The 15,664-nt window shown below is 53.4% G+C and overlaps 1 protein-coding gene across 2 annotated transcripts in view; it reads right to left on the reverse strand.

Moving 5' to 3' along the window:
* The window catches only part of UNC5B (unc-5 netrin receptor B), an 87,802-nt gene extending 72,524 nt beyond the window's left edge, over positions 1–15,278 (reverse strand). For both annotated transcript variants that reach the window (XM_061181227.1, XM_061181217.1), the window contains exon 1: positions 14,737–15,278. In XM_061181227.1, the coding sequence (XP_061037210.1) occupies positions 14,737–14,815 (79 nt within the window). In that variant the 5' untranslated portion in view covers positions 14,816–15,278. The remainder of the gene's footprint in view (positions 1–14,736) is intronic.
* Positions 15,279–15,664: the final 386 nt, after the last annotated feature.

The following is a 15,664-nucleotide window of genomic DNA, read 5'->3' on the forward strand; positions in this document are numbered from 1 at the left end:
CACTGTTACATCTCATTTTGTGAATTGTCTGTTCATGTCTTTTTCCCACTTTTTAATCAGATTTTTTGGTTCTCTGTCCCTCAATATTTGAGAGTACCTTATGTATCAGGGATATTAGTCTTTTGTCTGTGGCATATGTTATGAACATTTTCTCTTAGTTTGTCAAATTTTTTGTCCTTTGACTTTCCTTAGGGTGCTTTATTGTAAAAATTTTTTTTAATTTTATGTAATAAAATTTATCAATTTTTAATTTTATCATCCTGGATTTTGAGCCACAGTTAGAATGCCTTTCCCTGTCCCAAAATTAAAGAGAAATTCACCTGAGTTTCCATCTAGTACTACCTGTATGGTATAACTGTTTACATTTAGATCCCTAATCCATTTAAAGTTTATTTTTCTATTTGGTGTGAAATATGAATCAAAGTTTATCGTTTTCTAAATGGCTACTCAGTTGTCCCAGCACCTTTTTTTTTTTTTTTTTTAGTTTTCTAGTGTTATTTATTTTAATATCATGCAGAATACAGAGTGGGCAATATCCTGTTCCCAACGCTTTTGTGATTGGTTAATCAACAAGTTATAACTAAGGGTAGCTGTATTCTAAGAAGCAGGTGAGAGGGACGCAATGGCCAGCACCATTTATTTAAAAGTCTATCTTTATCCCAGTGATCTGGGATACCACCCTTGCATATATCACATTTCCACATGCATTTGGGTCTAATACTGGGCTTTCTCTTATCTTCGAGGGGCCTATCTGCCAATTCAGGCACCAGCTCCACATTATTTTAATTATAGAGGCGTTATAGTGTTTTAATATCTGGTAGGGATAGTTTTACTTCTTCTTTACCCATTCTTGTGCCTCTAATTGATCTCTCTTGTTTAATTACATCGGCTAATACTTCCAGCACAGTGTTGGATGGTAAAAGAGACAGTGAGCATCCGTACTTTATTACTGATTTTAATGGAAGTGCCTTTAGCGTTTCCTCATTAAATAAGATACTGGCTTTAGGACTAGGGTGTATATATATATATAAATATATATATGTGTGTGTGTGTGTGTGTGTGTGTATTTTATCATACTAAAAAGTATCCCTTAATCCCTATTTCCTTGAATGCTTATATCATGAATAGGTGTCGAATTTTGTCCAAGGCTTTTTCAGCATTTATAGATATAATCATATGATTTTGTTTCTTTAGATTCATTAATATGGTATATGATATTAATTTGGCACACGCTATTAATATTAATAGATTAATTTTGAACCAACTTTTCTTTTCTAGAATAAATAAGGGGACTTTCCTGGTGGTATAATGGTTAAGAATCTGCCTGCTAATGCAGGGGACATGGGCTTGAGCCCTGTTCCGGGAAGATCCCACGTGCTGTGGAACAACTAAGCCTGTGCGCCATAACTACTGAGCCTGTGCTCTAGAGCCCGCGAGCCACAACTACTGAGCCCACGTGCCACAACTACTGAAGCCCGCGCGCCTAGAGCCTGTGCTCCGCAACAAGAGAAGCCACCGCAATGAGAAGCCCACACCGCAACAAAGAGTAGCCCCCGCTTGCTGCGACTAGAGAAAGCCCGCGTGCAGCAACAAAGATCCCAATGCAGCCAAAAATAAATTAATTAATTAATTTAAAAAATAGAATAAATAAGATTTAGTCATTATACATTATTTTCTTCAAAAAAAGGGGGGATGGAATTGGATACCAATGATGACAGCTACGAGTTACTGAACAATTTCTCTGTCCTCTGTATGCATTATTGTCTGATTCAATCCTCAAGATACCTATGTGAAGCAGGCTTTATCATCCCCATTTCACAGATGAGGAAACTGAGATTAACAATGGTGAAGTAGCCTGGCCAACATCACAAAGCTAGCAAATAAAAGAGACAGGGCTGGATCTTGGGTCTCAGTGATTCCAAAGGCCTTAGTACTACATGGGCAGCATTATTTAGCTGTTACTTGGATACATTAAAAATGCTTATTATTTGATAAGGTGTTGGAAGGGGTACACCTCTGTAGGAACTGGGGGGAGGGCCTGCCCCTACTTCCCAGAAACCTGAGCTGCCCTCCTCAGCCCATCCTGCCCGAGGTCAGCAGAGGAAGGTTGTGATGGGCTGTGAGGGCTGCCGACCATGTGGGCTGCCCCAAGGCCAGGCAGCAAGCAGCCCTCAAGGCCTGCCACGTCCCCTTCCAATCTCAGCCTTGATCGGTCCCAGCATTTATGTGTCAGGCTCCAGACAGTGTGGGAACAACTCGGAGAATGAAGACAGGTCCAGGGAGGTGCTGGGCTGTGAGGGAACAAAGCAGAGGGAAGAAAACCCTAACCTCCACTCCCTGCTGGTCCTGACTGTCCTGTTTTCTAAGAACAGGCAGCCGGCCGAGGGATTATGTAACTTCTGGTGGGCATGGCAGATGGCGTGCTGGCTTGGACACCTCAAACCCAGCACTGACACTAACCTTCCCTGACGTGGCACCCTGGCCTCCCCTACTCTGGGGTGTGGAGCAGAGAGGGATGGGAAGCGACCCAAACTCTTGTCATCTACCTCAATAGCCATGGCCACCTAGGCCACGGGAAGAAGCCAGGGCCCACCCGCCAGCGGGAGGTTCCAGCCAGGGAAGTGGAAACGCAGGCCCTCTCCTGCCTGCCCCACAGCGAACAGCTCTCTGCACAGCCCCTCGGGGAACAGAGCCTGCTGTGTCGGCCTCCTTCCACCTCAGATCAGTGGCCCCTAGGGTTTGGAGAAGTTTCCAAAGCACCTGTCCAGGCATTTTCTCCCTGGGCCCTGCCTAGCGTTCAGCTTCTTTTATTCCTTTTACTGATGGGTAAACTGAGGCTCAGAGAGGGTGAGTGATTTGCCTGTCACACAAAGACAGATCTGGCCCTACATTTTCCTGCTGGTGCATCCCACTCTGTACAGACACAGCTGGCCTTAGGGCTGAAGATTCCAGACTCCTAGTCCAGTGCTCTTTCCAAATGCTATGACAATGCAGGCTTCTCCTCAGGCGGCTCACCAGGTCACCCTGTGGGCCATCCTAAACCTTATGTCTAATACTCCCCATGTCAAGAGGGGAATATTGGAAAGAAAGGAGGGGTGTAACCAGCGATTTGCAGGTTGATTTCCTCCCAGGTAGAAAGAAAAGGGAGCTGACCTTTACTGACCATGCCTCATCTCGTTTTCATCTCCCCAACAACCAATCAGGACCCCCATTTCACAGTGAGGCGATGCAGGCTAGGGGAATTACAGCTAGTGTCGGAGCCAGGACTTGAACCCAGTTTACTAATTCTAGGGCAGACCCTCTTGCACTGGACAGATGAGGACACTGAAGCCCAGAGAGGGAAAGGGACTAGCTCAATGCCACACAGCAGATTAGCTGCCGGCTAGGATTAGAATCCAGGTTTCCCACTCCTCAGTTTAGGACTCTTTCTGTATGTGTGCGTCTGTACTGAGTGGGACGCACCAGCAGGAAAATGTGGGGCTAGATCAGATTTGCAGCAGGGGTTGCTGTGTCCATCAGCTCTGGCTATCTCGGGCTGTCAGGCAGGAGTTCCAGATGAACCTGTGTTAGGGGCTCCTGGCAAGGGCCGGCGGGTGCCCAGCTGTGAGCATGGCAGTGGGCCCAGGACTACTGCTGCCTCGGCTAAGGGCCTGGGGGTGTTTAATCTCCCAGGGATGCTCCCTGAATGTTAACACTGGACGCAGTGCCAGGGGGAGCCTGGCTTAGCCAGACTCTGCAGCCAAAACTGCTCCCCTGTATCAAAACCAGCTCCTGCCAAGATGTTGCTGGCAGTTGCTCTGGAGGGCTGAGGCCTTCAGTCAGACCCTGCCCATGAACCTTCAGATATACTGTCTCAGCCCACACTTGCTCCCAGGCCCCAGGGCCAGTGTCCCTGCAATGGACATTCTCTTGAGCCACTAGAAGGCAAGGTGGAGGGGAATGATCAATGGGCTTGGGACTGCAAATAGGAAACAAACATCTTTTTTTGTTTGTCTGTTTGTGTTTGTTTCTTTGGCCGTGTCGCCTGTGGGATTTTAGTTCCATAACCAGGGATCGAACCAGAGCCCTCAGCAGTGAGAGCACAGAGTCCTAACCACTGGACCCCCAGGGAATTCCCAGGAAACAAACATCTTTAAAGGGCCTGGACCAGCCAGCCATGGCTTGTGAAGGCCACCTTGAAGATAAGTACAAAGTTTACCAGCCCAGCAAATGTCTGCTAGTCTGCTTTCTCCACACAAAGGCGCAGAGGGCACTTGACGGCAGTCCTCGATTAATTCTTTGTGGTTCCACTGGATTCAGTGAGTAAATTCTTTGCTACCTAGGGGCTCTGACCACTGAAGACTTGGCTCTGACATCCATGGTACCCTGTGCATAGTAAGTAACCAAAGATGGAAAGCAGGAGAGAATGAAGGGAGAGAGGTAGGCAGAGCGGGGGAGGGGTGGGGCTGTAAGCAAAGCAACGAGAATCTTCTAATTCTTCGGGTGCGCATCTACAGTAGCAAGTCCAAAGCATGGCAGGGAGTGAGTCACAGCAATCTCTTGGGTGAGGAAGGCTTGCGTGAGTTCCTCATTCATCTGTTCTACAAGTGTTTATCAAGCACTCTTTGTGTTCCAGGAACTGTGCTGGGTGCCAGGGACATGCAAGTGAGCAAAATCAGACAAATCAGACCCAGGCTCCCTAGGCACCTAGTGTCACAGTTGCTCTCCTGTCATCTAGTTGTTTCAACCCCATCCTGTCTCCACCCGCTGACCCTGCCTCCTTGTCCCCAGGGCCCTGGCTTGGGTGACAGGAAAGAGAAGGATGGGAACCTGCCCCATAAGACATACCCCACCCCACCCCAGGTCACTCCTCTGTCTCTGAGCCTCTGTCCTGCTGTGTCACAGAATGACCAAAGGTGGGATGGAGGAGGGGAGCCAGGAACAACATTCCTGGAATCCCGACTCAACTTCTTATAAGCTCTGCATCCTCCATGGGTGCCCAGGCCCAGGCTGGGCAGGCGGGCGCCTCTGATTGCATTACAGAGCTGCTTGCCTTCGGCTCTGTCTCCTGACACCAGTAATGCCTCCAGACACCACTCAGGGCCTCTGGGGGTTGCAGTCTCCTGGGTGATCTCAGCAGAAGACGTTCCTCCCAGACCCTAGGGATGCCTCCTGATATCCACCAGGCCCAGGTGGGCATCAGGGACCAGAAAAGGCAGCCTCCTTCTTCTTGCCCCTCTCCCTGGCTCTCTGGTCAACGAGGAAACTGCCACCAGGAACTCTCTGTCCCCCTGCTTTCCTGCCCAGAGATGTAGAGGGAGAGAAGCAGGGCCCAGGCCCAGCCAAGGGGGCAGCCAGACTGGGGGCAGGGAAAGGCAGGTAGGAGGGAGCCAAAGGGGAATCAATGGAACCTACTCTGTGCCAGGACTGCATGTCTATCTCACATCACATCACCATCCAGTGAAGTCAGCGGGGTAATCCCCACCCCACAGATGGGGACGCTGGGGTACACAGAGGTTGAGCCACCTGGCCCAGGCACTCAGTAAGAGTCAAATCCTTTTAATTCCAAAGCCTTGGCTCTTTCCACTAAGAAGGGACCCCTGGCTCCAGAAGTCTTGTTTTACCAGATGATCAGATGGCTGAATTCAGAATCCGTTTCCTGGGTAGATGTGGCGGACATTCCCACCCCACACCTTCACATACACACCCCCTACCAAGAAGGCCCTTTCTGTTCACCCAAGCTCTGCTCATCCTTCCAAAGCCAGTCAAGCACCATCCTCCCCTCCTCCAGGAAGCCTTCCCTGACCAACCACCCAGGCCCACAGGAGCTTCTCTCAACAGCTGAAGGATTTCCTGTTGTTATCACCCAATACTTGGCACCAATAACAATGAGGAGGAGGAGAAGGAGGACAGTGAGTTTTACTGAGCGATTTAGAATGTGCAAAGCATTTGCATACATTATCTCATTCATTCCCACAAGGATCTGATGAGATTGGTGCTATTACCACTCCTCCTTTACAAATGAAGAAACTAAAGCTCAGAGAGGGTAGACAACTTGCTCTAGGACACATAGCCAGATGCTGGAATAGCCAGGATTTGAACCCAAGTAGTCAGACTGCACAGCCCTCCCTCTAAGCACCACGCCAGATCCCTCCCAGTACACACACATCTCGGCTCGTCCTCAAAAGGGCTCCTCTCTGTTGCCCCATCATACACTCCTGTTGCACCCCAGCATCACAGGCCTGGCACGTGGCTCATGCTTCAAGAAGAGACACAAATCAAGGGTCAGGCCAGTACTTTGCCCACCTCTGACCCCAGAGCCCAGCACATGCTCAGATTGAATGAATGTCCATGTGCACCAAGTTTTAGGGCTCGGTGTGTTCCAACACCCGATGTGGTGACAGGAATCCTCATTCCCCATCCCTGCGCTCAGCCACCCTCCACCCCTGAGAAATGAAACAGTGGATGGGATGGCCAGGTCTGGACAGTGTGTTCCTGCCACAGCCTCCAGAGGGCCCCCTTGAGCCTTGTGGCGGTGGCAGGGTGAGGCAGCAAGTGCCTCTCTGCTCACATGCCCAGGCTGCCTTTGGCGATGGGGTCCTTCTCTGCCTCCCGGGCCCTGCTTGGCATCTGGGGCTCTCAGTCTGTGAGGCAGGAGTTGCTTATGAAACAAGAAAAAGGGACCGAGGTCCCAGAGGGTGATTTATAGCTTTGGAGAGAGAGACCCAGGGCCGCCTAATGCTCACAAGGGCATTCTAGTCGATATATTGACTTTCTGGAGGGGCCTCTGTAAACACAGTGGTTCTGGGCCATGGTTACCTCTGTCTCTTGTTGGTTGCTGGGGCCTCTTCAGATGGAACCAGACAAAAACCCCAGAGCCCCTAAGGATCATCCTTCCACCTTTCCCCCATCCCAAATTTACAGATGGGACCCAGAGAGGGAAAGGCACTCGCCTAAGGTCACACAGCAGAGAAAGAGCAAAAACCAGAGTCCCCTAACTCGCAGGCCAGGAGCTGCTGGGCCTCCAGGCCCTGAGCCTCCCTGCTTTCTCCTCCCCCAACTCCCCTGGAGGAGGACGTCTCTGGCATCGCACGGCTCTCTCCTGAGGAGGCTGTGCCTGAGCGCTCCCTGAGCTCACTGTGTGCCAGGCCCTGTACTAAGTGCTTTATAATATATCAGGTCATGTGATCCTCAAAACAACCCTGTGAGGACAATATTATTATAATCATCCCCATTTTACAGATGAGGAAACTGAGGCAGAGCACAGTTACGTGAACTGCCCAAGGCCACAGAGTTAGTAAGTGGCAATGCTGGGGGGCTATGCTAAACTCCTCAGAATCCCAGTTGGCCACACCATGCACCCACAGCTGAGGCCCTGGGGAGGGGCCTCTGTGAGGAGGGGTAGGTAGAGGGCTGGGGCTTCCTGGAGGTGATGAGAAGTGAGCTCGCCCCCTCCAACTGGCTCATGGAAGTAGCTGGGCTGAGGATTCTGTGCTTCCCTTCTTACCCACTCTGTGTTCTCTGGTGGGTGCCTGGCAGAAGGCAAAGAAGTATACCTCCCCATGCCTCCATCCCCAACATAATCCCTACCATTTCTTAAAAAGCATTTTCTGGGCGCACTCCATCTTCAAGAACCACAGAGAGCAAATCAAAGAATAAGAAATCTTTTCATCTCCAGTGCAAGAGGTAGCTGAGAGGGGCGGGTCCCCCAAGGCACATCCCTTCAGTTGGGCCTGGGAAGGCCAGGATGGAAATATGGCCGAAAGTTGGCTCACCAAGGATTGGTGTCCATGCAGGATAGAGGCCTTGCAGATGCTGACAGGGCCAACTTCTCAAGAGTGGGAGAAGTCTCGGGCCTTCTTCACCCCTGCCCCCATCTTGTCTCCTCTTCAGAAATGTTCTTAGAAAGACCGAAAAAAGAGAATCAAGGTCTAGCTCACATCACCTCCTCCAGGAAGCCCCAAGGCTCTCTTCCCTGAATAGACAGTTGACCCTTGAACAATACGGGCTTGAACTGTGTGGGTCCACTTATAGGCAGATTTTTTTTCAATAAACATAATACCTGTATTTTCATTTTACAGATCTTTAAATTAACTGTGGGGGGCTTCCCTGGTGGCGCAGTGGTTAAGAATCTGCCTGCCAATGCAGGGGACACGGGTTCGAGCCCTGGTCTGGGAAGATCCCACATGCCGCGGAGCAATTAAGCCTGTGAACCACAACTACTGAGCCTGCGCGTCTGGAGCCTGTGCTCCGCAACGGGAGAGGCCGCGACACTGAGAGGCCCGCGCACCGCGATGAAGAGTGGACCCCCGCTCGCCGCAACTGGAGAAAGCCCTCGCACAGAAATGAAGACCCAACACAGCCAAAAATAAATATAATAAATAAATAAATTTAAAAAAAAACAAAACTGTTCAAAAAGAATTAACTGTGGGGATGAGTTTATGTTCAATTAGAGATTACAATATGTGGAATCAAAAGAACTAGGGTTTGAGTCCTGATTCTATCCAAACCATTTCAGCTTCCTGCCTTTGGGTGAGTCACTTATCAATTCCTTTATTTTTGAGGCTGAGGTAGTAGACAGAGGATTTTTAACTGCTGGGGAGTCAGCGCCCCTAAACCCGAGCTGTTCAAAGGTCAGCTGTAGTGTCGTTGCTCTCATTTGCTACATACAGGGGCTCTCGGAATGTCATTTACCATTTTTTGGAGTGGACATCAGCATCCCTCACACACAGTGACCACCTTGAGGGCTGGGGCCAGGGCTGCTCTGGCTCTGACCCAGGTCTGAGGTGGGCTTCCTAAGTGGCACCCACCTCCCCAGTGGGGTTCTTACGAGGACAAACTGAGGTCTTACATATGAGGGTTTTATAATCTGTAAAACAATAGTATATCGGTGGAGCTGTGATTTTCCTATAGGTCTCTCTGGTCCACAACAGCACACCTTATCCTAGAGTTAAGGATGGCAGGGGAACTGGGAAAGCAGGAGAGCACTTTGTGACCACGGAAATGAGGAACAGTGGAGTCCAGGGCTCATGTATGTGTCCGTGTGTGCATGTGTCCTCTTAATTGCATCCACGAGAGTCCCAGGCCCAGCCGTGCCTGCCCATGTTGCTCTCCATGAGGGATGCCACTCACCCAAGCTCTGCTTGCCTCTTCTCCAGCAAATTCCAGTGGACACCCCACTCCCCCTGGAGGGCTGAAGCATGAACCTGACCCAGATCAGAGCAGATCTTCAAACCACAGGCCCTGTCACTGTTCTAGGGAAGCTGGGAGCTGACTGCAGGAGACCCCAGGACTCGGACCCCTGTCCTCCTGGGGGAAGGCACTGAAGCTCCTGGACTGGCTTTAGGGCTTGTCTGTGGCCAATCTGTCCCACCTGCCCTCAGTGGGGGAAGCCAGCTTCCTCCCTTCCAACTCCACAACCTGGCATTCAGACCAAATGGACCAAATCCTGCTCACCTGGGTCCCACCTCAAACAGGCATCCCTAAGAATACAAGAGAGGAGCTTCCCAAGCCTGGTGGTGACTCATCGTCCCCACACAACACATTCCTATTTACACACAAACACACCACAGCTGCACCCATATGTACACTGCATACCTCCCCCACCCAAACACACACACAGCCACCTACACCACACATCCCATATGCAAAAGGCACAACTCAGCACACACACTCATTCCCCCTGCACACTTCACCTCCACGCCCAGCACCCAATGCAGCACCACACCTACCCTCACCTCCCACTGCACACTCCCGCCCCCGCCCACCTCCTCCATACACATTCTCACCATACTCACTCCTCCATGCATGCTCTCACACCCACATCCTGCCTTCCTCGAGAAAAGAGCCGCCCAGTGGCGGGGAAGTTGTGAGGCACTGGGGGCAGCCTGTTCTGGGAGGTGAGAAGGAGGGAGGCTCTGCTGCGAGCTCACTCCCTAACCAACCGTGCCCTGAGAGCTGCGGGCTCCCACAGACTGATTTAGCTCCGCAGGGGAAGGGGTGGAGGGGACTGGCCAGGGGGCCGAGGGGGATCAGGGTGGCTCAGGATAGGAAGGGAAGGGGGAGCGGGCGGTGCCAAGGTGCGCACAACCCCCAGGTACCCGCGCTGAATCAGCCCACCAGGCAGAGATGCTAACCGGGCCGCTGTGTCCGCAAGGGTAAATTCGGGAGCTTCCAGCAACCCAGGGCTTTGGGAGAGAAGGAAGAGGAAACAAAAGGGGTAGGGTCGGGGGAGCGGGGAGGCGGCTGATGTATGCCAGCACTTCAGCAAATGTTTTCGCTGCCATTAGCCTCGCCGAAGCTTAGGACAGGAGAGAAAGGGGCGCCATGGGGTACCGGTGGTTGGGCCTCGCCAGGGCTTGCCTGCCCTGTGGGGTCGTGGAGGGCAGAGGCTGACCCGAGTTCGAATCCAGCACAATCCAGCCGCCCAAGCAACTCCCAGCGAGGAGCCAGGCTTCTCCCAAAAAGCCCGGAGGACGGAGGATGGGGTCTCACCTGGCCCCGGCTCACCAAAATGCACTAGGTCGGGTGGGGGAGAAACTCCCCGGGCTCCAGCAGCACCCGGCTGAGCGCAGGCCCAAGGGGGGCAGGAGGTGGCAGCCCAGGCCCAACTTCAGAAGCAAATCAAAAGGATGGAGGGCACACATTCCCTCCACCCTTCTGAAACTGCCCTTCCTCATATTATTCTAATTATGGTATTCTAAATTTTCCTTTAAAAAAAGGAAAGAAACAGAAAAGCACAGAACACACTTGTTTGGTTTCATTTTGCCTTCACAGCTTTAATGATTCCATTTGTGGAAGCTGTTTAGAAAACTGGGGAGGAGGAGGAGGAGGAGGAGGAGGAGGAGGAGGAGGAGGAGGAGGAAGAGGCCAGAATCACCAGCTCTGGCCTCAGCGGCCAACTTCCTCCTCTCTGTCCCTGGGTGCCAGCCTGCCTAGGCAGCAGTTTCTCTCTACTTCCCAGCCCCACGAGGGCAACCCCTAAACCCCAACCTATGACCCCTGCCTCTCCTCCCTTTCCTCCAGGCCTCAGGGTGCTCCAAGGTGCCTCCTTGCTACTCCAACCCCAGCGATAAGGTTCAAATGACCATATGTTTGGCCAGCAGGCCCGGGAGGAGGCTCCAGGATGGGCCAATGAGAATCACCAACCAAGCACTTGGAATGTAAGAGATCCACCTCCCCTCCAGCCTCATCCCCAAAGTCCTAGGCAGCCCAGACCCTCCTTAGAAGACGTTGCTGGTAAAAAGGAAGGGGAAGTGGTAGGCAGACCTGATGACGTGGTCTGACAGCCAGGAACAGGTCATAGTACTTCAGTCCAGGAGAAACTCAACAACAAAGTGAGTGCAGGAGATGAGCCCCCAAAGCTTCAAAATAAAAAAGTAAAAACCTATTTTGACCCCAACTATACAAATGGGTACAGAGCTCTGAGGCTGGCTTGTGATTTATCTCACCTGGGGCAGGTGGGGACTTTTGCTGAGAGGATCAGTGTTGGAAGGCTACCCTTGGGCATTTGCCTGGTCTCAGGGTCTCACCTTGACCTTTGGCCCAGCGCTGTTCCACCTCTCCCAGGTCCCTGCTCCCAACTTCTTTCCACCATCCCCCAGCAAGTCCCAGTCTAACTCAGCTACCAACCCTACTTCATCTTTAGCTGCCTGCCTTAGCTGGGCCATGATTTCAGAATCTCAATCCCAGACCCATGCGGCCAGTCTGCAGCCCAGGTGGAATAAAGGAGCCACAACTAGAATGAGGTTTATGAGGCCTGAGTTCAATCTCAGCTCTATCCCTGAGTCCCAATGTAGTCTTGGGCAAGTCAGGGCCCGTCCCAAAGCTTCAGCAGTTAAATAAGTGGATTGGAAGAGAGAGGAATTGTTTCATCCTATGGAATTCCCAGTTTGGCGGCTGGGGAGAGAAATTACATACAAAATTCCTCCCCTGCAGTGGTACTTTCACTTTAATGAGAAAACCCAGTAAGACGCTCTTGATTTTCCATTTGTTTAAGTGAAATGGGCATTTGGTACAGAGTAGAGGAAGACAAGGACAGGCCACCACCACACATACACACACACACACACAGCAGAGACACTAGGAAAACTTACAAAGACACTAGGAAATTTTAATTGCACCTTAAAAAGAAGTGTTATCATGACACCTTGGTTCCTTCTCAACCATCCCAGCCAGAGGCCAAGGAAAGGCTCATTAAAAGCTCCAGGAAAGGCTGGGTGGGAGGAGATTCCCAGGGCCAGCCTGGGCTTTTGAAGTGGATTCTCCTGGCCAGTCACTTGCTGAAATCTTCTAAGAGTCTCGGGTTTATGGTTCCAGGTTTGATTTCTCCACCATCAAACTTTATGGCTTAAAAAAAAATTCTCAGTGCTGGAAAGGGAACTCATTCCCATATTCACTGGGAATGGGGGTAGGGGGAAGGAGAGAGAGGTGCCTGCCCCTTGAGGAGAGCCTGGACACGCCCAAGAAGGAGCTTCCCCCTCCCATGGATGGGACCACAAGGAGGAGTCCAAAGTGGCCTGAATCAGCCCACTATTGGACAGGAGCCCTGGATACAAATCTGTGATCTGCGGTCACTTGAAGGCAAGATTTGAGGAAAGGCTACATCCTGGACTTCATTTTCCCCATCTGTGCAATGGAGCTCATGAGGAATCACTGGGAAGACCTAAAGAACATTCTGAAAAATGTTCTGTGCCTGTGGCATTAGAGTACAAGGGCTGTGTAGGAGGAAGGGGCATGTTCTCTCTCCTGAAGGCAGGTTTCTGAGGGCAAAGGGAAGGCAGCAGGCTGACCCCACCAGTTGGCCCCTCTCCAGGCTGGTGGACAGGCAACCCCTGCTGCGCTAAGTAATGAGCACAATTCCAATGCCAGTTCTGCTCGCTAGTGAGAAATCAAAGCCCGGTATTAGCCACCCATTTCTGGTTGGGCACCAATCGCGCTCAAATCCATCAAAGCCCTGGGCCTGGGGTTTCTTCTGGGGAAGGTGGGGACCAGAGGCTTTGTTAAGCAGGCAAGGCAGGCCACCCCCAGCCTCCCCAGCAGAGCCTACTCTGCAGCTCTGGAGAGCTCTAGGCCAACCAGTCTTGTCTTTCTCCTGCCTCCCCAGCTCCCCACCCTCAGTAACCCCAGTATTTATTCCTGATACCCTTGCCCTGCCGGTCCAAACACAGCTTCCCAAGACCCAATCCTGCGCATATGCCATTTACAGAGACTTCACCCAACCCTTCAATCACCTCCCCTCAAACACCCCCAAACCAGAAACCAACACCCCAACCCAGCACCTCCCACACCCAACTGCACTCTTTAAAACAAAGCTGGTCACTCAGCAGCCTGCTTCCTCCCCCATCATTACCTTCCAACTTCAAAACACTGCTTTAAATACCGGAGTCTGCCCAAATCATAATTAACGTGGATCAAATGATTGTGTCGTAACTTTACAACACAGGGCTGGCAAAAAAAAAAAAAAAAGTGGGGTATGTGCTAAAACCAAGCCCTCCCTCCTGGGCCATGGGAATCATTAATTCCAGAGTGAGGAATAGCTGACTATAAGTGGGAGAGGCGGGCGTGGGACGTTCGGGGCGGAGGGGAGGAGGGCGGCGGACGTCAACATCCAAGCGGAAGGTAGAGGGGGGAGGGCTGCGTCATCTGTCCACTTTGTGCACCAGTTTTCGGAGTCAATGCAGGATGCGGCCCACGCCCACCCAAACTCGGAAGCCCGGTGCTTGGTTTCTGGGGGGAGAGAGTGAGAGAGACAGAGGCGGGGGGCGGGGGACGGGGGGGGAGGGAGGGAGGGGGAGAGGGAGAGACAGAGACAGAGACACAGACAGAGACAGAGATGGGTTGCCTCCCGTGTGTCCACCCGCTCCCCAGGAAGACGCAGCCCAGTCAGCTACGCCCGGCCCAGCTACAGACCAGCGAGACGTGTGCACAACCACGGCGGGAGAGGCGGAATAGGGACTTTATTTTAGGAGCCCACCGACTCCCTTAAGGCATCTTGCTGGGTCTGAAGTAGGAGCGTGGAGAGCGCACCTTGTCGGCTTCCCAGACGGGGAGAGTGTCAGTGACTCATTTAAAAGGAAACTCGTCAGGATCACTACGTACTCCTCCCCCCAACACACAACACCAACACCCAGAAAAAAAATTCTTCCAGGCCTGCGGATCCCAAGATCTCGAGGAAAGCTGTACGTGCAAGACAGCCCTATTCCCTTCGATAACAAAACCCTGCAAGCTGGCCTCATCTGGCTGGCGGAGCGGACCCGCGCTTCCCGTGCTCCCCAGGTTTCTCGCTCCCTCCTTCTCATCTGCGGATTCGGGTCTGTGCCACGCTAGGAGTCTGGGCGAGCCGAGACCTGGACTAGGAAGTTGTCGGCGAACGGCAAGCGAGCGCACACCTGGCCTGTGCAGCGACTGTGTTTTTTCGGCGCCGCTGCCAGGCGCGCGCGAAGCCAGGAGTCCCCCGGAGGCCGGTACTCCGGGAGGCGCAGACCCCGACTTGGATACCGTTCCAGGGAAAAGAAGCGATCTCTCCCTTCCAGGCGGGAGCTGGAGGGCCTGAGCAACACCCCCGCCCCGCCCCGCCCCGCGAGATGGTTGCGCCATCGCCCACTTGGCTGGGGCAGAGAAATCTACCTTTTAACTTGGGCGCCCTTACCGCGTTCCCTGTGCGCACTGACGGAGCGATGGACCACTTCAACTTCAGGGCAGAGTGAGGCGCCAGGGTCCCCTCGCTCCCCTCCCCCATGCCCGATTGCTCCCTACCTGCTTGGCTCAGCCTCAGGTCCCAGCAGAGCAGGAGTGTCAGCAGTAGCGCGCCCCGCGCTCCGCTCCGGGCCCACATGCTCCCGCGGCCCGGCTCGGGCGCCTCTCCCCCGGGGCTCTCTCCCTGGCCCCAGCCTCGCCGCCGCCGTCTCCGCCGCCGCCGCCTCCTCCTCGCCGTCCTCCCCGGCGCCCGGCCGCGCCAGCCCGTGCCCTCCGTGGGGGCAGAGGCAGCCACGCTTCGCAGAGGGCTGCCCGGCGCTGGGAGCGCGATGGGTACCCGGCGCCCGCTCTCCGGCCAGGCTCCGGCGCGCCCCTCTCTGCGCTCCTCAGGCTCCGGGGCTCGAGCGCTCCGTTGGCTCCCGCGTCCTGGCTTCGAAGTTGCGCGACTGAAGGTGAGAGCGCTCAGCGGCGCCCGCAGCGGCCAACACCGCGCCGTCCGAGCCCCCGTGCGCGCCTCCCTGCGCCCCGCCGCTGCCCGCGGCTCCGGCGCCCTCGCCGGCCCTCGCCGCCTGCCACAAGGCCGAGCGCTGCCGCTCGCTCGCCCAAGTGAGTCCGCGAGCTGAAGGGGGGACAGCGCGCGGCCGGGGCGGGGCCTGGGCGGGCAAGGGCGGAGCCGGCGGAGGGCCTTTCTAGGGGGTAACGACGGCCCCTTGGGCGCGGCCTCGGAGGAGCTGGGGGCCCTTCAGGGGGGTCCTCGCGAAACGCTGGGCCCGGAGCGCTGGAAATCCCGGCCGCTAGATCGTAGCTGAAAGCGGAGTCTGCCCGATTTTTGTTTCCAGAAACTAAAGAAATGTATCTTGGCGCTTTCCTCTTACTTGGCTGTGTCAGCTTTCTCCTCTGATTAAACTCAGGACTCTGTCGTTTTTGGCTCCCTGGTCTGTGCTACGTAGAATCTATGCCTTCTACAGGGGGCGCGGTGGGGGGGGGG

Source organism: Eubalaena glacialis, chromosome 1 (assembly GCF_028564815.1).
Source record: "Eubalaena glacialis isolate mEubGla1 chromosome 1, mEubGla1.1.hap2.+ XY, whole genome shotgun sequence".
In the NCBI taxonomy this organism is placed as follows: Eukaryota; Metazoa; Chordata; class Mammalia; order Artiodactyla; family Balaenidae; genus Eubalaena; species Eubalaena glacialis.